Below are 27747 nucleotides of genomic sequence, written 5' to 3' on the forward strand. Positions count from 1 at the left end.
TCTAAAACACTCTAGTTATTGCACTACACCCCTAAAGAGCCTAAATTTGCTCCACTACAAAATTTGCCCTATTTGCAAATATTCTGAGAGCAGAAACACAAATTTGTTGTTTTTTGACCTTAAAGATGTTGTTCACCTTTGAGTTAACTTTTATTGTGATGTATAGAGTGATATTTTGAGACAATTTGCAATGAATTTCAATTGCCTGGGCCTATATACTGTTCCATTCCTTGCACGGCGAAACATCTTTAATTTCTCACTTTATATAAATGATGCTTTGCCCACCAATCATACAGTGGAACTAAAAGTCTATTCAGCCAAGACATAAACAACAGAGCAATAGCAAAAGAAATATTTAAAGGGGAACTATTGTGAAAATTAAAATTTAATATTAGCTTCAGCATACTGAAATAAGAAACTTTCTAAATACAATCAATTACAATCTATTACAATCACCAGAAATCCTGTCTCTCTCCATGCAGGATTTGTGCAAAAGGCAATCATTTTGTTATATTTTGTTTGTGCTGGAATCAGTTATTTGAGAGAGCTCTAATACATCTGCTGAGAAAGAAAGCCCCCTTATAAGATATATAGGATCTAACTGTCAATGAATATCTGACACTTAACTCCTGCAAGAAGACAGAATGAAGAGAAACAGATGCTAAGAGAGAAGTAGTAAAGATGAACTTGATTATCTCAGAAATGATGCAGAATATTTAATTGATTGCATTTAGGAAGTTTCTTATTTCAGTATGATAAAGCTTATGTTAAATTTTCATTTTTGCAATGCTTCCCCTTTAATATATAAACACTGTTCTTTCTCTCTCTTCATATACAACTGTTTCTGAGACTGTGGCATGCAAAAACTTTCCCCATCTGAGCATAACAAATGCATCACATTAGTGAGTTATTGATATTCAGGATTTCAGTTTCATTTTCCGAAATGACACCTCCTTTGCCTATCTTCTTAGTGCTGTGCTTTTATCGCAGCCATTATGTTCATCAATTATTGGTAACAAGGTGCTGGCAGCATACTTTCTACCTTAGAAAGATTTTTTTTTATCCTTCTAAATTGGCTGTTGAAGTTAAACATAGAAAATAAGCAATTAGGAGTGTTGCTTTGGGAGGAAATATGATTTTTTCTGCAGGCAACTCTTTTCTGTTTTGTTCCATCTTTACTAGTATGAACTTGTCGAAAGGAAAGGGTACTGGTTAAGTGGCATTCATCAATAAGTAGCTATTTTAGAGTTTATGCCCAATGCTTCGATTGTTCCAATTAGCTATGACCTTTTCTTCCAGCCTTAGGATATAATAAAGGAAAGACGACTGCTTCTAAAATATTTCCTCCTTAATGTTAGCTTAAGCAAATTTCTTTTTCTGACCAGCGTGTTTCAAGGGCTTTTCTTCCCCCTTCTGCTAAATCTGCTAAATCTAATATCTATATCTAAATCTAATGTTATCTGTCTAAAGAGCTAAAGATATACAAGGTTTTTCTTTGTATTTGTTTACAAGCTATTTATTGAAAATATTACCTACAGCTCTAAACCATTGAAAGTAATTCTAGAAATAACACAATTCTTTTTTCCTTGTGGTTGGACACCAAAAGATATATATATATACAATCCATAGAAAGAATAATAATTTTTTCCAAACTCAAATACGACACTGACTATATATAATTATACATTTTCAGGGTGGTTGCATATGACAAACAAAGCCACACCCATTCTCTAAATTAGATTAATGGTGTACTATGCATGTTAGGTATACCAAAGTGACAAACTTTATTCATCTATAAAATAACAACCTCTCAGGGATGCTGTTGTTAAATAAAAAGGTTAATTATTAAAGTCTGTATGCCAAAAATTGGGGAAAAAAACTTAAATTTTTTCGAGATTTATTTTTCCCCGATGGAGGTAAAAAGTCTGAATCCGAAAATCTCAAACCTACCAAGGTTGTATATACTGTAAGTCAACGGGAGAGGTCCCTATCCTATTTGAAAGTTTCTGTGGTCTGTGCTGGAATTCGGACATTCCTGGAAAAATCTGAAAAATTTGGGCTTTTTTAAAAAAAAAAAAAAACGTAAAAAATCAATGAAAAAAAAAAGTAACGATTTGGATTTCCACTCAATTTTTTCGTGTTTGTCTTCTATTAAAAATAAATACTGTCCAATCATGGATTCTAGTTTGATCTGACTTTTTTTTATTATTCGGATTTTGACAAATAAGGCCCACAGTCTCATAAAATAAAAAACACTCTTTCTTAAACCATTAAAAACAAGTGGCAGATCCCCCAACATGTTTCGGGAACAGCCCTTAATCATGGGCTGTGATTATGTTTTTGTCAATTGGTTTTGCATTTCTGCAGCTGGAGGAGCTCTGCATGAGTTGAGACACAGAAATCTCTATAGTCCAAACCTTAATTTAGGACTAGGAACAGGGGTGAGTCTGCACAGTATTGCTACAATTGTTGTTAAATAAATCCCAACTACATCAAACACATTTTAAAATGCAGTAATGATAAAGTGTTTATACCCCAAATGTGTCTGTGAGATGAATTCTTTACTCTTCTAGCACCAAATGATTTGCACTTACACACAAAGACTGGCAAATTGAAACACTCATTGATCAAACTGGTTACATGTCATCCATTGGGCAGCATAATTAGGTCAGAAAGAAATTATAGAACAATCTGCACCCTGTTGTGTAATTTTACTGTATGAAACAAGGAAAATCAATGTGTATAAACTTCCATTCATGGCTTGAGCAGTGATTTCACCATCTTAATTGTTTTTCTAAATCTTTAGGAATGAGCAGTCAAATTTACAGCGGAGCTTTAAAAAGAAATGTCTTGAAGCATTTCTTTTTGTTTCGCTTTTTTCTTCCCTTCTCGACACAATCACGTCATTATTTGCCAAGCTAAGCAACGAAGAATAATAAAATGGAACATTATTTAAATAAAAAAGAAAGAAAGAAAAGGTCATCAAAAGAAAAAAAATATGTATTAATTTGTCCTCTTTTGTTCAACTGGTAATTTAAAAGCAAAATTTATTTTATTTCTGCTGTTCTAAGTGGTTATGGTGTTACTGGCTTCTTCAACACTTTATAAAACTTTAAAGTGGTAATTTTCCCCATGTATTATTTGAGGAAAATTGCCCTGTTAAATCGTCCTCCTCAATAACGAGAAATTGTGTGGATTTATAAATGAAGGCTGGAAAACGCCACTGGTGCTGTAATACAATAATAGAGAATAACTAAATGCTGCTTCATTTGTTCACCCCAAATACAGTAACTAACTAGATATTCACTCCCTGAGCTTGGGTGAAAACACATCTTGTCAGTAACTGAACTGAGCACAGATGGCATAAGACTGATAATATTCCACATCAGCAAACTCTGATAAGTGCTTGCCAGGTGAATTATGAGTTTTAAGCATTTTTATTTAAAATCTAATCTCCCTTTAATTGTATTATTTTTTTCTTTTGGCATAGGTGTATTCCTAATACATGGGTCAGTTATATGATGTGGGCTTTGTTTGTTTCTGTGATTGTTAAAATGGTTTCAAAGACAAAATATGCACAAGTATAGACCAGGTTCATTCTCTAATAGATCCTTGGGAATACTCTAAAAATGTTACCCTATAGCCACAAACAAGATGACATTTCTATGCATGGGAAAATTTTGGGGAGCAAAATCTAATTCATTTCCAAATGAATTAGATCCAACAAACTGTGATCCTTATATTGGAGCACTGTCTTATTATTGGGGACAGAGGAGCCTGACAACCAAAAGGCAGATCCTTTCTGAGGCTAGATCCTATTGTAATCATTATGGTTCCTTTACTTATCCTAAATTGTTCAAATTATTACTAAAGTTAATTTTTAGATAGGCATCCCTTTTAATATTTGGGGGCCCATTTACTTTGAGTGAAGGAATAGAAGAAAAATTACTTTGAATTTCGAATGGTCGAATATGGCTACTTCGACCATCGAATAGGCTACTTCGACCTTCGAGTACGACTTTGAATCGAACTATTCGAACTAAAAATCGTTAGACTATTCGACCACTTGATATTCGAAGTACTGTCTCTTTAAAAAATACTTCGACCCCCTACTTCGGCAAATAAAACCTACTGAGGCCAATGTTAGCCTATGGGGAAGGTCCCCATAGGCTTCCTAACAATTTTCTGATTGAAGGAAAATCCTTCGATCAATGGATTAAAATCCTTCAAATCGTTTGATTCGAAGGATTTAATAATTCGAACAAATGATTTTTCCTTCGATATTCGAAGTCGAAGGATTTACATTGGGCAGTCGAATATCGAGGGTTAATTAACCCTCGATATTCGACCCTATGTAAATCTGCCCCTAGGTGTGGCTTTTTCTTGTACAGCTCTTGTACTTGGTTCAGTGGTTATTTTTTGGCCACAGCCATGCATATATTCTACAGAGCACTTAAACATGTTAATAAATAAATCCAGTGGGTAATCTACAAGATAAAGTAAGAGCATATGGTTAATGCTCTGAGCAAAGGAAAGGAAAGTAAACCCCATATTATCATAAATTGGTATTTTCCACTTTGGTACTAGTGTTAGTCTGTGAAATAATGAATAATAATACATTTGCAATTATATAGTGTGATAATGTCAAATCAAAAATGCAGTGCCAAATAATGTTATCTCCAATTTGTTTGTAAGTAAACAATGCACCTGAATTGTACTTATATGTGGAAAACGTTGACTTTTTCATACACAAATGTATGTGTCATTAATAAATTTAAGTGGATTCAGTTAGCTGGAAAAATTCTATTTTTTCATCCCTGTATCTGCTGCTGTCCCGTGGGAAGCATTATTTTCTACACTGACTTCAATTTTTTACTTTAACAATGAAAGTCTTGACTACTCATATACTGTAGCTTGCTCTCTGAATGGGTTCAGTAAGTCTGCAAGCAATCAACAAAACTTTCCATGTGATAAATGTATTTAGAGTTAAATGTATTAAGGGTTAAGGTAAGGGAATGTAATAGCTTAATTTAATTTACAGCAATAATAAGCATAGTTGCAAACATTTTAAATAAAGTTATTACAATGTGGAAACGTATTATTCAATTAGAAATTGTCCATAAAATAGCAATCCTACAAGTGATGCACGGAATTTGGTGTTATCATTTTACACCCATTAATAAATGTATAAAAATTGCCATATATACTGTATACATATTGTGAGCACATTCTTGGGTAGGGGAAGAATAATGTAAATATGATATTGGGAATTTTGGCCTGGTAATAACTACACTTATAATAAGAAAATATATAATAAGAAAAAAGTATAGCGCATATATAAATCTCCCATGTGTTAATAATGACACCACCTAGGTAAATATAACCAACATACCTAATGTCATTTCACTCTGCAAACCAATAACAAATTCAGATGGACTGTTTTTAAGCGACTGAAGTTTTTCTTCTTTCCTTTAATTGGTGGTTCAGGCCACCCTACATTTGGATATTTTAAAGTGAGAAAATATATTTCATGCTCCAATCCACTTTATGTCCAAACATGTAGAGATTCAGCTAGAGCAAAACCCTCTTTTAGATAGGCTCTAAGTTTCTGAGGTCTGCATTTTGGAACTTTTTCTTCTGGGAGGTAGTTTTGTCTGTTCCATACCCAGCTGCTTTGTACCTATTTGCCATTAATTGACTAGGCTCCTGTCCTGCCCTCCATACCCATTATATGTTTTGATTAAAACAGCAGTTGAAGCTATACTAGGTGAACTACTACATGCATCAATAAAGTGAATATGGAAACTGCAAAGTATAAAATGAACAAAACAAGAGAGTATAGCAAACCACTTAGGGGCAGATTTATCAAGGGTTGAATTTGAAGTGCAAAAAACTTCGAAATTCGACCATCGAATAGGCTAGTCCGAAGGATTTTTAAAATCGTATGATCGTACTCCGATCATACATCGAATCAAACGATTTAATCGTATGATTTCATTTTGACTTAGCCAAATTTTGGCTGTATGTTCTTGGAGGTCCCCATAGGCTAACATAGCAATTCGGCAGGTTTAAGGTGGCGAAGTGCTGAAATCGAAGTTTTTTAAAGAGACAGTACTTCGATTATCGAATGGTCGAATTGTCTAAGCATTTTCACTTCGAATCAAAGTCAAAGTCAAATTTGGCCTATTCAAAGGTCGAAGTACCCAAAAATTACTTCTACATTCAAAGTTTTTCAATTTGAATATTCACTTCGAATTCACCTCGACCCTTAGTAAATGTACCCCTTGATGAAAGACTGAAAATATTTCCTACCCACACAACAAAGTAAGAGGTAGGAGTCAGTCACTATTAAGCATATATTGAGCAGAATACAAACATGCTTCTCTTGGCTATGGCAATGTGACTGATGGGCTGCACACTTTAAATTTCTGTTAGATAAGCCATACTTCACAAACAGTACAGCTGCTACTTTGATAGGATAGCACATTGTTTATTAGTATGTTGTGAAGGCACAAGTATCAACTATTTTGCTCTAATGAACAATTTGCAAAAATGCATAGTTTCATTGGAATCATACATATTTATTTAGATGATAATTACAGCATATAAACAGAGCAGCATGTGCATTGCTCCTTAACTTCATGCAGATGCTCTATCCCCTCACCCAGATACAAACACTTAACTATTAGTTCACAATCAAACCAGAGATGTGGGAAGCATATGGGTGCATAATAATACTGTTAGCTTTTGGTTCCTGTGTTATTTATGACAGAACACAACTGATTTGAGGATACAGCATTTACACAGTCTCCTTTGTCCCAGTGGTTTATGGTCATGCTGATATTTGAATGCAACAACTCTAGCAATCCATCATTTATACAAGAGCTACGCTAACCCATCTTATGTCATCTTGTACCTGATACTATGGGTGAGCATAATCCTTTCCAGAACAGTGACATCTATATAGTACAGACAATTTTGTACCCGCAATGGACAATGTGGCACGTTTGTAAATTTTCTCACCCCCAACATATATCTCTACTATACAGGCATCCGTTATAAATATGATACCATGAAAAAAAAAAAAGTACCTTTGCAGAAGGAGATTTTCGATTAATCAATAAAGTGGAACATACATGTTTAAAAAATTATCACATATGAATCGCGGTTTTACACCTCTGTGCCTTTTAGGTAAAACCTAATGGATTAACCTCAATGGAACCATTGTAATTGGATGTCTGTGAGTGTGTTACCTTTAAGAGTTTAAATGCCATGGAATTCCCTTAAATTAAGCCGATGAAGCCAGTTGGATGAGTGGTGAAACGTTCACAAAAAGTCTAGTTGCTTTGTCACAAGGATAATGAAAAACTTCATAGAGAACATACATTTACTTTAAAATGGAAATCAGCTCCCTAGAATAAAAACTTTTGCAGTTAAATGTAGGATTTCAAGGAGCAACACTTTGTTATTCCTGTTAAATATTTCTTACTTCACATATAACAGCTATATAGACAAACTCGCCAAGCTCGAGTCTCTGTTCACATAAGGAGCACCTGCTGTGATTCAGCACAAAAACTGGGAATCAAGAAAGAAAACTCCCCATGATCTTGTAACAGGAGTTTCAGAATATCATTTAGAATGGAGAAAAAACGCTCACTCACCATTAGTTTTCGGAGATCGTTTCCTGTGATCCCTTAATGCAGCGCCTGACTGCAGGGCCTCAAGCAGGCTATCCATCACTCCTGTCTCATCACCCTCTGTGAAGGGGAAAGAAATAAGACAATATCAATCTCAGCACAATTAAAGTTGAACAATAAAATGCAGACATAAATAGTCATAAATAGTCACATTTTCAGAAATGCTATTGAATTAAAAACATATATCATAAACATATTTCATAAAAGCTATTGAATATTGAAAACACATATCACTTTAAACATGGTGAGGGTTGTCAGTCTGTGTAAACATCACACTAGTTTATTTATGAGTGTCCATTAAGCAAAAGTAGCATCTGCCTGTGCCAATAACTTACAAAGGCCATATTTGTTCTTTAAATTCCAGCTAAGAAGATGAAGACCTCCTGACAATAAATATTAAATTAATTGCACAAACATTACGATTATTGTATGTTTTATATGAAACCATTAGTAAATTCTTAACAATTGCTTTGAATAACATAGGACATAGGAAATTTATGATATTTTCTTAAAACAAAACTATACTCCTGAACAATTTAGGTTTCTATAGAATATACTGCATAAACAGATCATATGTAAAACCCTGCTTCATGTAAAGAAACCATTTTCATAATAATATACTTTTTTATTAGTAGTATGTGCCATTGGGTAATCATAAATAGAAAATTGTCAATTTAAAGAATAAGGCCCGCCTCCTTGGAACCTATGATTCACTGTGCACACAAACAAACAATACTGTCACACGAGCAAATTAATGGGCAAAGTTTTGTTTTCTGCTTCCACACATCTCCTTGTTATAATTAGAGCTGCATTTTTGGTCAGGAGCTCTCTAAGGCAGCACAAAGAATATCATAAAATATTGGGTCAATTGAAAAATATGTAAAAGGGCAATTTTTACTTAAATATATATTCCAGTTTGGTAAGATTATTGAATATGCCACTTAAAGGTAAACTATACCCCCCAAACAATGTAGGTCTCTATAAAAAGATATTTCATAAAACAACTCATATGTAAAATCCTGCTTCATGTAAATAAACCATTTTCATAATAATATACTTTTCTAGTAGTATGTGCCATTGGGTAATCATAAATAGAAAATTGCCATTTTAAAAAATAAGGGCGCCCCCTGGGATCATACGATTCACTGTGCTCACAAACATACCAACAAACCATACATGTTAGGTCACATGAGCCAATTAACAGACAGAGTTGTGTCTTTTGCTTCCACACTTCTTCCTGTTACAGTTAGGGGCCGATTCACTAAATTCGAGTGAAGGATTCGAAGTAAAAAAACTTTGAATTTCGAAGTATTTTTTGGGCTACTTCGACCTTCGATTACGACTTTGAATCAAAGGATTCGAACTAAAAATCGTTCGACTATTCGACCATTCGATAGTCGAAGTACTGTCTCTTTAAAAAAAAGTAAGATCGCAGTATTTGCGCTAAATCCTTCGACTTCGATATTCGAAGTCGAACGATTTCAATTCCTAGTCGAATATCGAGGGTTAATTAACCCTCGATATTCGACTAGGAATTGAAATCCTTCGACTTCGACCCTTAATGAATCAGCCCCTTAGTGTTGTAGTATTTCTGGTCAGGTGATCTCTGAGGCAGCACATATAGAGTCACAAAATGGTGGCTCAAGGCAAGAGACGTAAAAGGGCAATATTTACTTAAATATATATTCCAGTTTGGTAAGATTCTTTAATATGTCACTTAATATGATATGAACTATCTGTTGCTTAAGTGTTCATTTTGGGGGTATAGTTTTCCTTTAATAGAATGTAAACTGTTGCTTAAGTATATATTTTGGGGTATAAGTTTCCTTTAATCAAGGGGTAACCATCCACCAACCATCAAAGACACATGATTTTACAAAAACTTCTTATTTGCAAAAACCATGATACAATACCTGTTTCTATTAACAAAGAAAGACACAAATGGGGGATTGAACTTGATGAATAGTTGTCTTTTTCTATTCAAACTGCTATAAAGAATATGTAATTTACTATAGAAGGCAATTAAAGGTCATTACAAATTGTAACTGATGTTGCTATCAACGTGGCTCTTTCTGCTTGAGTACTGTTACTGACAGAATCAAATATGGGGTTACAGAGAAGAAAAAATCTATCCAAATCTTTCTTTTTGTGACTGTTATAACTAGAATGATTAGATTGGACAACATGATAAATGACCAAAGCTCTCTTTTCAGGACATCTCACCAGGTCTCTCCACTGAAGTAATGACAATTTACAGTTTCTATGCTGCAATGTGAAGTTTTCCCACCATATGGGCTAATAGAACAAGTACTATTTTCTCCCATGGGACATATACTCCAGTAAATGCTGAAACCTTCCATAACAAAGCAATGCACTCAATATTCTTTTAAACAGAATATACAGCATTAATCAGTCCAGCAATGGAAATACATTTCAAACCCTATTATTCTTTAAAGTCACACAAAAAGAAGGCAGAGAAATATGTATTTTACTTTTGTTTAACATACACATGCATTTTAGATTATCAAAAGATATGTTTACATTATTTACAATTATTATGCTTCCAACATAGGGCAAATTAACTAAAATGCGAAGTTGCATCCTGTGCGGCGAATGCTGGCCACTTTCATAAGCGTTACTTTGGCGTTGCTAGCTTTTCAAAGCAAAATTAGGCGATTCTGCCTAGCAAAACTTTGTTAGTCCTCTTACGCTTAGGTCAATTTACATAGGGCGGGTACATTAAAGAAATAGATGTCTTTATTAGAGATATTGGTGCAAATGCTTGAAGTGGCCACTTTTTATTACAAATGTGCAAGGAACCTGAATAAAGACAAAAGAGATCCTCTAATGCCCTACACATGAGCCATCCTAAAAAGAATGTTCAATGCCCCTCAAATGTCTGTGAAAAATGTTAACACAAAAAGGTTTAATAGTTAGGGCTTTTGCAGGCAATTCCGTTTAAAAAATGACAAGTCGCCAGCGTTTTACAACTTTAATGCATTTCCAGCAGACAGGATATGATGTAACTGACATAAGATTGAGGAAGGTGTAGCTTTATTTTAGCAGTTCGCCTGGTCTGAGGTGGTAAAGGAAACGCTGATGAAAGAGGTAATGTTGAGTAAAATTTGCATCCTAGTGAATTTGCGGAGTTACGCTAGTTCACTAGAGCGAAAAGTCACCTGGAGTGCAAACAAACACTAGTGATGGTCCTGCTAGTGAATTGTCGTGTACGCCGGTTTGAAAATTATCAATGCCCCTGCGGATGGGATTTCTGGTGAAATGTAGCGTTAGCCACTTCGCCCTTTAGTGAATCTGCCCCATAGTCTGAATTTCTTTACAGACATTTTTCCTTATTCCCATCAGCACCTGCCCAATGAAGGGGCTAATTAACCTGACAGAATATCTTCTGAGTAAGGGAGGGAAGCAGAGTACTAGAAGGAAACTCAAACGCAGAGAGAACATTCACACCATGTAGATAATCCCATGCTAAAAATCTTTGCAAAAAAGTTGCAATACTGAGCATCACTCACTCCATTACTGTGAATAATGCAAGTCATTTACTGTATATAAAAAACCCTACTGTGACTAATACAAATGCTAACTCAATGCCTCAGACTGCTATGTAATTTAGTTAAAGACATTTGATGCCTATTTACTAGCCTTTGCTCCACCACTTTTCTCTGAAACCTCTCTGCAACTCTTTATTATCTCTTTTCCTGTTAGAAGCCTTACAGAAATGCATCACTCAATGGTGTATAATTGACTCTGTAATTTGATGCTCGGCATTAAACTGATAAACTTTATTCTAATTGGTAGACAGGTAGAGAGCAAGATAAAATTAAAGTTGTATATATCTTGTGCAATATAAAATATTAAATTAGTTTAACTACCTTTAATTAATTTTCCTGTTTAAATAAGAAATATATGACAGCCTGAACTGGTAATCTAGATTCTGGCAAATCTAGAGGGAATGCTGTGAGGGGGGTTGTTTGGACCGCTGTGTAACCCAGGGCCTATTTTGAATTCCAGTCCAGACCTGAATATACATAGGTATAAACAACTGTTCTTCAAGATCAAAGAATGTTCAGAAGAACCCATCGTGACTACATTATTAAAAAAAACACAGAAATAAATATCCACAAAGCTCAAATGGGATGGAATGGCTAGGGTAGAATATTTTTGTTTTATTTAATTTTTTTATCTTGCATTCAGAATTATACTTTGATGGCAGTAGGGATGTAGCGAACATATTCGTGAACTTGCGTCAAAAATGCGAACGGTTCGCGAACGTCGCGAACCCCATAGACTTCAATGGGAAGGCGAATTTTAAAAGCTAGAAAAGACATTTCTGGCCAGAAAAATGATTTTAAAGTTGTTTAAAGGGTGCAACGACCTGGACAGTGGCATGCCAGAGGGGGATCAAGGGCAAAAATGTATCTGAAAAATACATTGTTGACACAGCGCTGCGTTTTGTGCTGTAAAGGGCAGAAATCACACTACGTCACTCAGGTGATGTTTCTGGACACGGGAATGTGAAAAAGCTCACACAGCTAGGTGGCACTTGGTTAAAGACTGGGCAAACAATGCCTGCAAGGGCAACGTATACAGTAGTGGATACGGAATATATTATTGCTGCTTGAAAAACGTCACTCAGGTGGTGCTTCTGGAGACGGTATTATTATTGATATTTAGACAGAATGTGAAAAAGCTCACACAGCTAGGCGGCAGTTGTTTGAAGAACACACTGGGCAAACAATGCCTGCAAGGTCAACGTATACACTACAGCAATGGATATGGAATATATTATTGCTGCTTGGAAAACGTCACTCAGGTGATGTTTCTGGAGACGGTATTATTATTGATATTTAGACAGAATGTGAACAAGCTCACACAGCTAGGTGGCAGTTGTTTGAAGAACACACTGGGCAAACAATGCCTGCAAGTGCACTACTATTGGTGCACTACTATGAAGAACAGCAAACAGCACTGGACACGTTAAAGAACAGTAAGATAAGTAAAATAAAAAAATATATATATGTATATTAAAAAAAAAAATTTACTCTGGTTGGTGCTGAACTACTAGGAGCAGCACACCAGTCCCACTCCCCAACACAGCTAGACTAATAGTACTGGACTCTTATAGTAGCAAAGTAAAAAAATAAAAAATAAAATAAAAGCAGTCTTTACAAGGACTATTGGGTTACAGGCAGCAGTCAGCAGATGAGAGATCAGAAGCAGTGCCCACAGCAGCTACATACAGAGCACTGCAGTAGAAGGTAGATTACTAGCCAGCAAAGCTACCTAACCTAAAATGTCCCTCAAATCCCTGCAGAGTTCTGTCCCTCCAATACAGAGCAGTATCAAGTAGATTACTAGCCAGCAAAGTTACTATCAACTGTCCCTCAAATCACTCAACAGCTCTCTCCTGTAAGGAAAACCGTAGTTCCTTCCCAAAATGGCGTCCAAGATGGCAGCCCCCTGGATCCTGCTGGTCGCAGCACGATGACGTCAGCGTCTTCCAGGCCCCGGATTGGTCGCCGGCGTCGGTGCGTCAGCGTCGGCGTCATGACGTCAGCGCGTCCAAATTTGGCGCCAAAACTGGCCTATTTAAGGCAACTCCGGGATTTCCTCAATGCCCGATTATAGGTTTAGTTTACTACTCCTGGGTGTGATTCATTGCTAACTTCTCGTCTATTGTGTACCGACCCTTGCCTGGAATTCTCGACCTTTGAACCTCTTCTGCCTGGACTGATCTTGTTGCCTGTTTCCGACCATTCTTCTGTCTCATCCTCAACTGTACTGCGAACTTGGACACTGTTATTTTCCTCCCTTGGTCCTCACTACTCCTGAGGCCTTTGGCCTTACATTATAATCGGGCCATGGACCCGTCGGAGGAGAATCCTGCGCCGCCTGATGTCGGTGGAGCGCTTCGTGGTCTGGCATCCCGGATGCAGTCCTATGAGGTACAGCAATCTCACTTTGGCCAGGCCTTAGAAACAATTCTTGCAAAGCTATCGGAGCTAACACCCGCTGACCCTATTCCTGCACCTGTACCTGTGGCTCCGCTTCACGTCTCCGAACCCCGCATTCCCGCTCCCCCACTCTACAGTGGTGATCCTACAGCCTGCCGTGGGTTTATCAACCAGTGCGAGGTCCACTTTGCACTCGCACCCAGCCAGTTCATTTCTGAACGAGCCAAGGTGGGCTTCATATTTTCCCGTCTGCAAGGGAAGGCATTGGAGTGGGCTTCGCCTCTCTGGGAGAAGGAGGATCCCATTATTGATAATGCCAGAGCCTTCGTCCGGGAACTTCGAGTGGTCTTTGATGCTCCGGGTCGTGCCACTGCTGCCTCCGCACGCCTGTTCCATCTTCAACAGGGAACTCGCTCAGTCTCGGAGTACGCCATTGAGTTCCGCACCCTGGTTGCAGAGACCTCGTGGAACAACGACGGGTATCACGCAGCTTTTTACAACGGCCTGGCGATACGTATAAAGACTGATCTGGTGTCCAGGGAAATTCCATCCCGTTGGGAAGATCTAGTCGCCCTGGCCGTAAAGGTGGATACTCGGCAGAGGGAGTTTCAAGCTGAACTCGACAGAGAGCGCTCCCCAACCAAAAGATTCCACAGGTTCCAACCTACTCTGGCTCCTCGTTTTCAAAGACCCTTCCTTCCCAATCCGGCTTCTACCCTGTCTTCTCCTAATCCTGCGGTTCCTGCTTCTTCTTCCCTGCCTTCGGAAGAACCAATGCAGATCGGACGGGCTCGTCTGACCGAACAGGAAAAGCTTCGGAGAAGGGCTGCTGGACTTTGCCTTTATTGTGGTGGAAAATCCCACTTTGCCTACGAGTGTCCAGTGAAGCCGGGAAACGCCAACACCTAGGTAAGACTGGGGAGACTTACCTGGGTGGAATTGGTCCCTCTCCCCATTCTTCTGCTCAACGCTTCCTCCTTCCTGTGCAGATTCGTTTTGGAACCCAGACGATTTTCTCTGAGGCTTTCCTTGACTCCGGTGCAGCTGGGAACTTCATCGATAAAGTCTTCGCTGAAAGCCATTCCATTCCCCTACGTTCCCTGGCTGTTCCTCTTCGTGCACTGGCGATTGACGATCGTCCACTATCCTCCGCTACAATTTCCCACTCCACCGATGAACTATCCGTTATTGTGGGATCCATGCACCTAGAAAGATTGTCCTTCCTTCTAATTGATTGTCCCTCTACTCCCATTGTACTTGGTCTGCCCTGGTTGAATATCCATAACCCAGTAATCGATTGGGCTTCTTCTCAGATCTCCCGCTGGAGTTCCTTCTGCCAACAGAACTGTTTACCCACCAAATCCATCATTAAAGTTTCATCTGTGTCTTCCCATTCTTCTTTGCCCCTTGTTTATCAAGCTTTCTCTGACGTCTTCAATAAAAAGTCTGCTGAAATCCTGCCTCCCCATCGTCCCTATGATTGCCCCATCGAACTTCTTCCTGGAACCATGCCTCCCAGGGGTCGCACCTATCCACTTTCTCCTTCTGAAACCTGTGCCATGAAGGAGTACATTCAAGAAAACCTGCAAAGAGGGTTTATTCGTCCTTCCTCTTCACCGGCTGGAGCTGGCTTCTTCTTTGTTGAGAAGAAAGATGGAGGTTTGCGGCCCTGCATTGATTATAGAGGTTTAAATAAAATCACAATTAAAAACCGTTATCCCCTTCCTCTCATCTCCGAACTATTCGACCAACTCAAAGGGGCTTGTCTTTTCACCAAGTTGGATCTTCGTGGGGCTTATAATTTAATCCGGGTCAGAGAAGGAGATGAATGGAAGACCGCTTTCAACACCCGGGATGGGCATTATGAGTACCTTGTCATGCCTTTTGGTCTCTGTAATGCCCCCGCGGTCTTCCAAGAGTTTGTGAATGACATTTTCAGGGATTTACTGGGCCAGTATGTGGTGGTGTACCTGGACGATATCCTTATTTTTTCCAAAAATCTTGCAGAGCATCGTCTTCAAGTTAAAGAAGTACTTTCTCGTCTTCGAAAGAACAACCTGTTTGCCAAATTGGAGAAATGTTCCTTTGAAGTATCATCCATCTCTTTCCTAGGATACATCATTTCCCAACAAGGCTTCAGGATGGATCCAGCCAAGGTTTCCGCAATTCAAGATTGGCCTCTCCCCACCAGTGTCAAGGCTGTTCAAAGATTCATCGGCTTTGCTAACTATTATAGACAGTTTATTAAAGGTTTTTCATCTAAAATTGCTCCAATTCTTGCTCTTATACAAAAAGGGGGTAAACCACAGCATTGGCCTCCTCTAGCCTTGGAAGCCTTCAAGACTCTTAAAGAATCCTTTTCATCTGCCCCAATCCTCAGACACCCTGAACCTCTCCAACCTTTCTTCATCGAAGTAGATGCCTCGGACATCGGAGCAGGAGCAATATTATCCCAAAGATCCTCTTCTGACGGTAAACTACATCCGTGTGCCTTCTTTTCCAAAAAGTTTTCCTCCTCCGAAAGGAATTATGACGTTGGGAACCGTGAGTTACTGGCCGTCAAGCTTGCTCTAGACGAATGGAGACACTTTCTTGAAGGGTCATTGATCCCTGTGACCATCTTCACCGACCACAAAAATCTAGAATATATCCAGACCCTTAAGCGCCTCAATCCCCGACAGGCCAGATGGGCATTGTTCTTCTCACGTTTTAACTTCATCTTAACTTTTCGTCCTGGTTCAAGAAACAAGAAAGCAGATGCTCTTTCCAGAAGTTTTATCCCTGAAGATCCCATCTCCGAAGACCCAGAATCCATTGTGCCTCCTACAAAGATCATTGCTGCCCTGTTCCCTTCCCTTGCCTCGCATCTTCTGTCCATTCAATCCTCTGCTCCTGTGGAAACTCCTGTAGGCGTAGCCTTTGTTCCTCCTGAGCTTCGTCAGTCCATTTTGATCCAGTCTCACAGCTCAAAGCAGGCCGGTCATCCGGGAATTAAAAAGACGACTGAACTGTTATCTCGTCTCGTCTGGTGGCCTTCCTTAAGAAAGGATGTTAAAGATTTTGTTTCTTCCTGCTCCACTTGTGCTGTATCCAAATCAGGACATTCTCCCCCTAAAGGCCTACTTTTACCTTTGCCTGTTCCATCCCGCCCTTGGACCCATTTGGCAATGGATTTCATCGTGGATCTTCCTGCTTCCTCTGGCTACACCGTTATTTGGGTGGTGATTGACAGGTTTAGTAAGATGGCACACTTTATCCCTCTCCTGAAACTCCCTTCAGCTCCAGAACTTTCTTCATTATTTATTAAACATATTTTCCGTCTTCATGGTTTTCCTGCTGAGATTGTCTCTGACCGGGGGTCCCAATTTGTTTCAAAGTTTTGGAGGTCCCTTTGTAAGGCCCTGGACATTTCTCTCCAATTTTCTTCTTCTTATCATCCCCAGTCTAATGGAGCGGCAGAAAGAGTTAACCAGGCTCTTGAACAATTCCTTCGGTGTCATGTGTCCCTGTGTCAGGATGATTGGGCTGACCTCCTCCCTTGGGCCGAATTTGCACATAATAATGCCATACACTCTTCCTCTGAAAAGTCTCCTTTTTTTTGTGTTTATGGTCTTAACCCCCTGGCCTTTCCTCAAGATCTACTGCTCACGAATGTCCCTGCCGCCAACGATCAGGCTGCCCACATGCTGGCCATCTGGCAGGCTACCACTGTCAACCTGGAGAAGAGCTCACTTGCACAGAAGAAGTTCGCTGACAAGAGAAGAGTTTCTTCCCCTCTGTATGTTCCTGGTGACAAGGTCTGGTTGTCTACCCACAATATCCGCCTCAAAGTTCCCTCACCTAAACTTGGTCCCAAGTTTATTGGTCCCTTTCCTATCACCGAGATCATCAACCCTGTGGCTGTACGCCTACAACTCCCTCCTGAGATGCGGATCCCCAATGCCTTCCATGTTTCTTTACTTAAACCTGCAGTTTCGTCTTCTTCTTCTCCTTCTTCCCCAGCTCCTGTCGTTGTGGATGGACATCAAGAGTTCGAGGTTAAGGAGATTTTGGATTCTCGAATTTCTAGAGGCACCCTGCAGTACCTTATTGAATGGAAGGGATTCGGTCCGGAAGAGTGCTCCTGGGTAAAAAGCTCCGATGTCCATGCTCCTCTCTTGGTCCAGAGATTCCATCGGAGATTCCCGTCCAGCCCAGGTGGTCCTGAGGCCCCCCCTGAGGAGGGGGGTACTGTAAGGAAAACCGTAGTTCCTTCCCAAAATGGCGTCCAAGATGGCAGCCCCCTGGATCCTGCTGGTCGCAGCACGATGACGTAAGCGTCTTCCAGGCCCCGGATTGGTCGCCGGCGTCGGAACGGACGCCGGCGTCAGAACGTGCGTCAACGTCAGGACGCTGACGTCAGTGCGTCAGCGTCGGCGTCATGACGTCAGCGCGTCCAAATTTGGCGCCAAAACTGGCCTATTTAAGGCAACTCCGGGATTTCCTCAATGCCCGATTATAGGTTTAGTTTACTACTCCTGGGTGTGATTCATTGCTAACTTCTCGTCTATTGTGTACCGACCCTTGCCTGGAATTCTCGACCTTTGAACCTCTTCTGCCTGGACTGATCTTGTTGCCTGTTTCCGACCATTCTTCTGTCTCATCCTCAACTGTACTGCGAACTTGGACACTGTTATTTTCCTCCCTTGGTCCTCACTACTCCTGAGGCCTTTGGCCTTACATCTCCCTACACTAGCTCTTCCAAGCACACACAGGCAGAATGAAAAAACGCTGCAGGGCTTCAGTTTATATATGGAAGGGGAGTGGTCCAGGGGGTGTGGGGGTGGTCCAGGAGGGAGAGCTTCCTGATTGGCTGCCATGTATCTGCTGGTCTGGGGTGAGAGGTCAAAAATAAGCGCCAGCTAAGGCGAACCCAAATTGGCGAACGTCGCGCGACGTTCGCGAACATTCGGCGGACGCGAACAGTCGATGTTCGCGCGAATTAGTTCGCGGGCGAACAGTCCGTGACATCCCTAGATGGCAGTACTGTACCAAAAATAGAACATGTAGTCACTTTTAGAAAAACATTAAATCCAAGACCTATACTAGGTTCATAATATTTAACTTATTATGAGACTTGCAAGGTACCTCTAAAAACGACCTAAATGCTCTACTGCTTTGTTCATTGCACCTTCAAGAAATATAAGTAGTTACAATGTCACAAACACATTCTCTTCTACTGTAAATGTTCTTTGTAGGTCAATGTATTCAATCAGTAGGGACTTGCTTTTCTCAAACACCTGTATAACTGTTTTTGTTGGAGCCAAGCTGCTATAACTTGGAAAAGCTATTTATTTTAGCATAGCCCATATGCTGCAAAATTAACCTAGATAAATGTGTTGTAGACATGGCATCCCAGTCCTTTTCAAATTAAGCATGAAATCCATTTCTATTTTTTATTAAATAATTCATAGCTGTTGTAAGCTCATTTAAAAATCTCAGCTGTCAATCAAATATTGTCTGCCCTTCCTCCTCGCCATAGGCATAGAGGCGGGGCAGACAATTTCTTTCACTTTTCATTCAGCGCTTCCTAGATGTCACTGCTCTCCACACATTTAATTAATTGTGTAGTCAGAGCATGGGGATGGACATCAGGTCACCCATTCTGGTGCACAAACAAGATTCTGAGATGATGCAAGGCTTGTCTTAATACCAGTGTCCACAAAATGGCTCCTGCCTGCTTGCTATAATTAAGAATTCCCAGACTGGAGGAAACAAGATTCAAATAATTTATATTGTGTAATTAAAGTTCATTTTGCTTGAATAATGTGATAAAATAGGATTTTGAATATTTTTTTTGGGTTATGGGTCCCCTTTAACAGAATCAGCCATCACAACATCACCCAGCAGGGCATTCCACATGTTGTAAAGGTATACATGATTAACTGAATAAGAGTTCAATAACATTGATAGAGCCATCATATTATACGTCTACTGATTTTATCAACAAATAAGTTCAGTTTTATACTGTAATCCTATGTGTCTTCCTATAAGACATGTAACTGTACATCACTCATGCAGCACCATTTTCTTTATAGATGTCCAAATGATGGAGATCACAACCTACTGATCTCTTCATCCACTTGCTCTTATCAGTCGTAAGCTTTGTGGAGCAAAGGTCTTAGCTGTGGAATGTCTTGAGTACAAACACTCTTCTAGTTAATATAAGGTCAAAAAGGTTGTTCACATGGGTTTTTTTATCCCTATATTATAAAAATCTACGAAAAATATACTTTTTGGGGAATGTTTTATGTTTCAGAATGAACAGCACTCAACTAGAAACTCCCAAACATATTTGTTTAGTAAGAAAACAGTAGTTTTTTAGTAAAACTTGTTTTACTAAAAATGACACTTATTGCCTCAATATAGAGAGCTGCTGAGAGAAACTGCCATTCTTATTCAGCAGGAAGTCAAGACAGGAAATACCATATATAAAATACCAATTTCCAAAATCCTGTGCATTGCTAGCAACATTTATAGATGTACATACATAGATGTCTTTACTCAATTATCAAGAACTGTCCCACCTGATGGTCAGATATTGTTAAGTAATGTTTTTTATAAGAAGTCTTAGGGATCATCACATTTCATCATTCCAAATAAGGTCCTGAGCTAGTGACACCATGAATCAAACTCCCTTGTCCCCATTAATTTCCTATACCTTAATGTCAGTAGTGCTCCACTTTGTTCCCAAGATGGCAGTGCCAATGGCCACATAATGATGTCATCACTACATTTAAGCATGAAAATAAAAGGACGCCAGAGACCTGGGTTCAATACCAGAAGATAGGTTCTATTTCGGAGAGTTCCAGGGTGCTCAGTTATTCTTGACTGACCGATTCCTGGATTTTGACCCTCTTGTTTCAATTCCTAACTATGCTGATTGCTGCCTGCCCATGACTTATTGCCTGGATTTTGACCTTGATCTGCTTTACCCCTTGTGTACGATGAACTTTACTTTATATGACAATCTGCATTGCAGCCAACCTTGACACGTAGAGGGATATTTATTAAAGTCCATTTTTTTCTGGTCAGAGTTTTAAATGGAAAAAATAAAAAATTTTCGTAGCAAAAAAACTTTTTTTTTTTATTGTTCGAGATTTATTTAACCAAGATGATGTCAGAATAAAATAAGTACTCCAATTCAGACCTGCTGAATTCATGTAGAAAACAATGGCAGATGTCCCGTGGACATTTTGAAGATATCTTGATCTGCACTGGGTTTTGCTCAATAATCCAAAGATTTTGTGGTTTTGGGGTCAAATCCAAAAAAGTAATATGCTTTTGGCGTCAAATTTGAAAAAGTTGCAGGTTTCAGCAACAAATCTGAAAAAAATCGCACAATTAAATTTTTTCACAGTCTTTTCCCGTACAAGAAATTTTCATGAAAATTTATTGATGACTAGTGGGGATTTGGTCAGAGTGGTTTTAAGAAAATAGAGAGAAAATTTTGGATTTTAATAGCCCCTCAATATGACTAAACTGCTTTAAGACTGCACTAATTCACATCTAGCAGGTTTGCTTTGCAAATGGATGGACAGATACTAAATTCCCCAAGACAGCACTATAACTAACCATCTACCCACCATATGAGCAAACAGTGAGTTTTGTTTTATAGCAGCTGAAAGTGCTAAGGTTTGTAAATTCCAAGCTATAATTTTATTATTATAATTTACTGAGAGAATCTGTTAAGAAATTTCTGCTCTTTTTTAACACTATTACTAAAATACACCCCACAGCCAAGGCTTAATGCTACAGATAACAAAAACTGCAAGGTGTTCAGTAGCAACTAAGCTTAGAATTACTGTTCTGATGAAAACGTTATTTCAGGAACAGTTTTCATTTTATTGTATCCAATAATCATGGCAATTAAAATCACATACTTTTGCAAACTCTAAGAACAAGGAGGATCAGACACAATTAGCATAAAATTAATTGTTTTGAAGGAGTATTACTATTTTTTTTATATTTTTTTGAGAACACAAAAAAAGAGAATGTTTTTGATAATATTGGATCATTAACTGTGATGTCTTAGTATCCTTGATCTGCCACATGAAGATTCCTTTGGTGAATCAGCATAATTAATATTATCATATGAATTATGTATATGATCTATTAATGTTCAGTGCTCCGTTAATAGTCAGAGATCCCATTTTAAAGGTGTTGCGGAGGCAATGATAAAGCGACACATTTTTATTCAGTGTGTGTAATGCTGAAATAAACTTTCATATTAATTATATTTTAAAACCATGTCCCCAAATTGCACTTTTTGTTACCATTATTATAAAAAGGATATAAGTTCTTATTTACTGTTGCCGCATGTGTAAGTGGTAGAGATTAACACTGCCCTGGAGTCCTATAATTAACACCATAGGCAGGCAGTACGTTCGGAGCTTCATAGTATCTTGTTCCCCTTGAAACAAATTGTGCAAGCTAGGGGCATTCCAGGAGATGCCTTTGTGCTATCCACCTGCCTCCACAATTTTGTGCAGCATTACCAAAAGTAGGCAATGCTAAATCCTTGGTAAGACATAACTCTACATTGAGTGAAGTTATATTATGTTTTTGGGAAACAAAAACCAGGGCTTGCATTTGTCCCACAGTTTATAAAGTAGGTCTACATCATATAAAATTAATTAGCTCAGTAACCAGTTAGCAAAAACCCACCTCCATCTGTGCCAAACTGCCTTACCAGCCTGACAAATCCACGGGACCGATTTACCAAACCACAACTTTTTCATGTCAGGCTTTTTGTCACCAAAAACCTGAAAAAGTTACAGAAAAAGAGTGACTTTTCCTTTTTTATAATGTTTTTTTTTTTTTTAATGTAACAAAACTGCTATAATTCCGAGTCTGAAAATACTCTGGCTGAAACCTGTTCAAATCATGTAGAAGTCAATTGCAGATGCCCCTTTTACAACTAGCATTCTGTAACAGTATAGTACAGTGCAATGAAATAAACCAAAATGTAAAGAATACATAAGGTTATCAATATATAAATTTAATATTATTATAACCTTATGATTGAGAGACATTTGCTTTCCCATTAAAATCGGAGCAACATTATTTAATTTATCATTAACATGATACTTTATAACATGATACCCTTGGTTCTCTTATAACAATATAACATGGTATTGTAACTTTAAGTTACTGTTATATGCTTACACATTCATTCAATAATTCTGTAATATTTAGGAACAAACATATCTAGACAGATATATGATAAAAAATAGACACCTCATGTGCATTCAAGACAGACCTTAATACCTGCAGATGGAGGCTGTTACAATTGGTGCTCTCTTCATCTTCTGAATACATAGTAGTCATTTAGAAATAAAGCCCCTTATTGGGTTATTTGACAAGCCATTCAACAGTGACTAAATGCATATGGTCACAAACACATCTGGGTTATTGGAAAGACAGAATATCTATTTGCAGACAGCTGTCTCGGTAGTAATGGAGAAACGGAAATTTTAGATTCTAAATCAATAAATAACTGAACCTTAAACAGGAAAAGCAGTATTTCCGCACTAACCAATGACTCTTCACAATACTATCACATCAACATTTTAAAAGATGTGCTTATTAAATATTAAAATCAATGAACATGTTACATATAAGAGAGCTTAGTCTAGTGCACCCGTGTGTATATATTTACCCTTTCAGTGTATCTGTGGCTAACTTTGTGTGTTTTCTCAAGGTTTTCTCATTGCCTATATAATTGCAAATTGTGTCTACTCATTAATTGTGTCTACAACATCAGCTCCCTGTGTAATCTATAAACACATGAAATGTTGTCGCATTACATGTGAGAAGCATGCTACCACTCCATGAAAGGTACAGGTATGGGATCTGTTATCCAGAAAGCTCCGAATTACGGAAAGGCTTTCTCCCATAGACTCCATTATAACCACATCAATCAAAGTTTTAAAAACAATTTCCTTTTTCTCTGTAATAATAAAACAGTACCTTGTACTTGATCCCAACTAAGATATAATGTATCCTTATTTGAAGCAAAATCGGCCAACTGGGTTTATTTAATGTTTCCATGATTTTTTAGTAGGCTTAAGGTATGAAGATTCAAATTATGGAAAGATAAGATATCCAGAAAACTCTAGGTCCCGAGCATGCTGGATAACAGGTCCCATGGATGTACAGGAAAACCATCATATTTTGGAATCATCAATATATAAATAAACTAGTGCTGATATCAGGTTTTTCCATGTCTGATGGGATATCTTTTTTTTCTTGGATGTTCTTTGAGGCTCATTGCAGCTAATCCTACATGGGTTATGGTTCACATGCATGCTCAGTGCTACACTTTGCCGGAGTGTCTTTTACTTTTAGGTAGAAAAGGTAAATAATTGGTAGGCCCAACCATATTGGGGCACTGGAGAATAAAGAGATGAATTGATAGTAAGTAAAAAGAAGAGTGTAGGGGAATAAGAGAAAAAGAGAGTAAGCCCTGGTATCAAGTAAGTCACTTGTTCTTGGATCCCAATTAAATAAGTAATTACCACTAGTGGTTTTCAAAGAAAATTGCATTACTGAGAAATAAACAATGCAACTCAAGTCTATGGGCGTCATTTTCGCGGTGAAACATTTCGCCCATCCCTACTGAGGAGTAACAAGAGCTGTGTAGAAAGTAGATTTGTTGTGTCGTGACTAGCCTAAGAGAAATACAGAGGTTGGGTGCTAATCACAAGATCCCTAAAATACAAGCAGAAATTAATTTCACCTTCCACATTCCACTTTTGAGCTTTTTGCTTTTTTTCCCTTTACAAATGAACAGTCATCTTATAAAAGTTGTAATTCAGAAGATACAAGATTGAATAAGTAATGGTACAAGAAAATAACTCTTTGGAAAAATTTAATGACAAAAATACATTTTACAAAGCTCCTGTTTTAGCTAATCCCCTATAATCTAGAGGAGGCAGAATTTTCTTTAAACCGTGAGTGTTGTTTATCCACTGCCTGTATATTTGCAAGAGAAAGTAAGAGAAAAAATGGTGCTATGCTGATATGCATTTTCCTCCCACAGGGCTCATGTTGTGTACTGCATTCCAATAAAATGACATCATTACTTTCTTGTATTGCCAAGAGGGAGAAAGAAGACAGTTTAACCCAAAATAGCACCTCAGGGCTTGATTCCCAGCAGAAAAACATTTTGTGAAAATTTAATGTTTGTGTAACAAATAATAATAATAGGCTAACAGGTTCTCAGCATGTCTGTTTATGACAAACAAAGACCTCATACATCTCCATACACATATATATATATATATATATATATATATATATATATATATATATATATATATATATATATATATATATATATATATATATATATATATACATACATATATACATACATACATATATATACACATATATATATACCACTGTAAGACATTTGAATGCTCTGGGCTTTATATGACAAATTTTTTGGAGTGCATAAGAAATGGAATAGCTTGGCATGCTTTTTCCTAAGTATTATGGTTATTTCTATTTATTGCTTAAGGTACAGTACTCTGTTAACAGTAAACAATTGTCTGGTAACATTAGAATAGAAACACAGAGTCTTACAAGAGCAGACATCTACACAAATTGAATCTAAACATACTGTAGTGTATTAAGGATCTGACTCCAGAATCAGCTTCTCACTTAAATGTCTTGTGTTGGCCACACGTGTTGTATCAAATATTTATCATGAAATTTTCTTGGATATCAAGTTCTAACCTAGAGTGTTCATCAAGTTCTACGTAAACAGCTTGTTATTTGTTAAGAGAAAGTCACTCACCCATATCAATATGTTTGCTAAGTCTCCTGAAAATGATTTGAACATGAAGTAAATCTAATAGGTTTGTTTTGCTAACAAAATACAGAACCAGCAACTAAAAGTTACTGTTTATTACAAAGAATAAAAAAATATTTTTCAAAAATTAGATTTATTTGCTAAAAATGGACTGTATGGAAAAAGGCCTTCCCATAATTAAGAACTTTATTTTTAAGTTTTTAAGTGGACACTGTTATGCCACTGGGATTTAGTCCTCATTCTCTATGTTGGATTTTTCATCTCTCTCTCTCTCTCGCATAACATGTTGCTCATATATCAGGGATTGAGGAAATTGCAGTGAACATCGCAGAAGGAGTAGACTTTTATTACGATAAATATATTTATAAAAATATATTCAAAGGGTTACATTAATGTTTTCTTATATCAATCGGTGGTGTATATAATAAAAACAACTTCCAAAATTGATGCAGTTATGAATTAAGAATGATATGGCAGATGTAGCACATGTATTATAAAGACAAAGCAACTTGAGTGTTTGGGAGGAAAATACATTTGAGAGATTACTACCATGATTAAAGGACAACATCACATGTTGGAACTATTTGTCTTTCACAAACATCTGCAAAGAATATACAGTCTTCATTCTTACTAAGGAGATCATTACTAAGAAGCTAGCCTGTCACAAAACAGTCACAAAAAACTTCTGGCTATAGATATTTAACATCACTGCAACTGTTGCAGGAACTGAAATCTAATAAATAAATTGTAAAGATCTGAACACAGAGAATTGTATCATGGGGCTCCTATAATACATTTATTTTTCATAGATTCTTTATAAAAGAAAGAAAGATGATTCTTCTTCATGAACAGATCTGAGATGGGTGACATACAGAGGCACTCGCAGGAGGGTGTGTGCATATCTTATATTCTCAGAGTGACTAAATAGAGCCTTCAGTTGCTCATAAAGGAAAAAAAGACCTTTTGTGCCGGATGTACTAATGTGTTTCACTTAAACTTTTATCTCTGCTTTGTTGTCTCCCAAATTTGGTTCCCTCTGTTTTGGAAGCAGTTAGCTTTGACAAATAAGCAGTTCTAACTGTGACTTGACATCACTTATACTCCCTCAAGTATAATTGAGTAACAGCTGGCTTTGAATCCATAATGAAATGCCCTTTTATCAGCTTGCAAGCATGATTGATAGTCACTCTAAATTTTACTAGCAGTTCTATAAAATCACTTTCTGTTTTATTGTTTTCCACATACAGGGAAATCTATGTCACATGAACTTTACCCACGCATCTCCATCAGCCTGCTAATATCGCCCATTTCTAAATTGGGTTGATGATTAAAATAGCCGGCCTGAGAACAAAATTGAGTTAAGGAAACGGACTTGTTTTTTAGTCCAATTAGAGTTAGATTTTGTTAGTAATTCAAGATACTTGCAGTTCCTGCTTACAGGATATACTATATCAATTAACAAAGGACAAAAGCAGCGATGCAAAACAGAGGTCCCGCTGAGTAAAGAAGCAATCAAAAAGTGTTTCCATAGCTCAACTTTCTAAATAGAGATAGCTGTGGTAACCTGAATAAGCCAATTCATCATTACAAAGCCATAAGCACATGTCCAGTGTGTAATAAAACCAGTGCTAAATCATTGATTTACTGCTATTACTTTTGGGTAATTGTTTTAGTTTGGGCCATTTGTTAATATCCATAAACATTAATGAGAATGCTGTTTCAAGTCAAGATTTCTAACATTCCCTGCTCTTGAATGAAATGCTGAAAGGCTAGCACAGTGTATACAAAATGTTCAAAAATGAAAATAAGTTATTTCAAAGAAGATATTGTTTTGTATATTGATATTGTTTTTTTGAGTTAAAGGAATTCTGTCATAATTTTAATGGTATAGTTTTTATTCCTAAATTACACCTGTTTAAACTGCAAAACATTCACTCTACCATATACAATTTCATTCCTAATCCAAATGTACTTTTTTAGTTGTAATATTGGTGTGTAGGCAGCCATCACAGGTCATTTTGTCTGGTCATGTGCTTTCAGAAACAGCCAGTGCTGAACTATGGAACTGCTTTCTGACAGGCTATTGTTTCTCCTACACAATGTAACTAAATAGGGTTGCAATGGGATATGGATTTTTACAATTGAGTGCTGTTTTAAATGTACCAGGGAGCTGTTATATGGTTACCTTCCCATTTTTCTGCTGATGGGCTGCTGGGGG

General features: G+C 37.7%; 1 protein-coding gene across 2 annotated transcripts in view; it reads right to left on the reverse strand.

Annotated features, from left to right (window-relative positions):
• The window catches only part of LOC121397689 (protein diaphanous homolog 2-like), a 260585-nt gene that overhangs the window by 163168 nt on the left and 69670 nt on the right, over window positions 1-27747 (reverse strand). For both annotated transcript variants that reach the window (XM_041574892.1, XM_041574891.1), the window contains exon 3: window positions 7662-7757. In XM_041574892.1, the coding sequence (XP_041430826.1) occupies window positions 7662-7757 (96 nt within the window). The remainder of the gene's footprint in view (window positions 1-7661; window positions 7758-27747) is intronic.

The sequence above is a fragment of the Xenopus laevis genome, chromosome 8S (assembly GCF_017654675.1).
Source record: "Xenopus laevis strain J_2021 chromosome 8S, Xenopus_laevis_v10.1, whole genome shotgun sequence".
NCBI lineage: Eukaryota > Metazoa > Chordata > Amphibia > Anura > Pipidae > Xenopus > Xenopus laevis.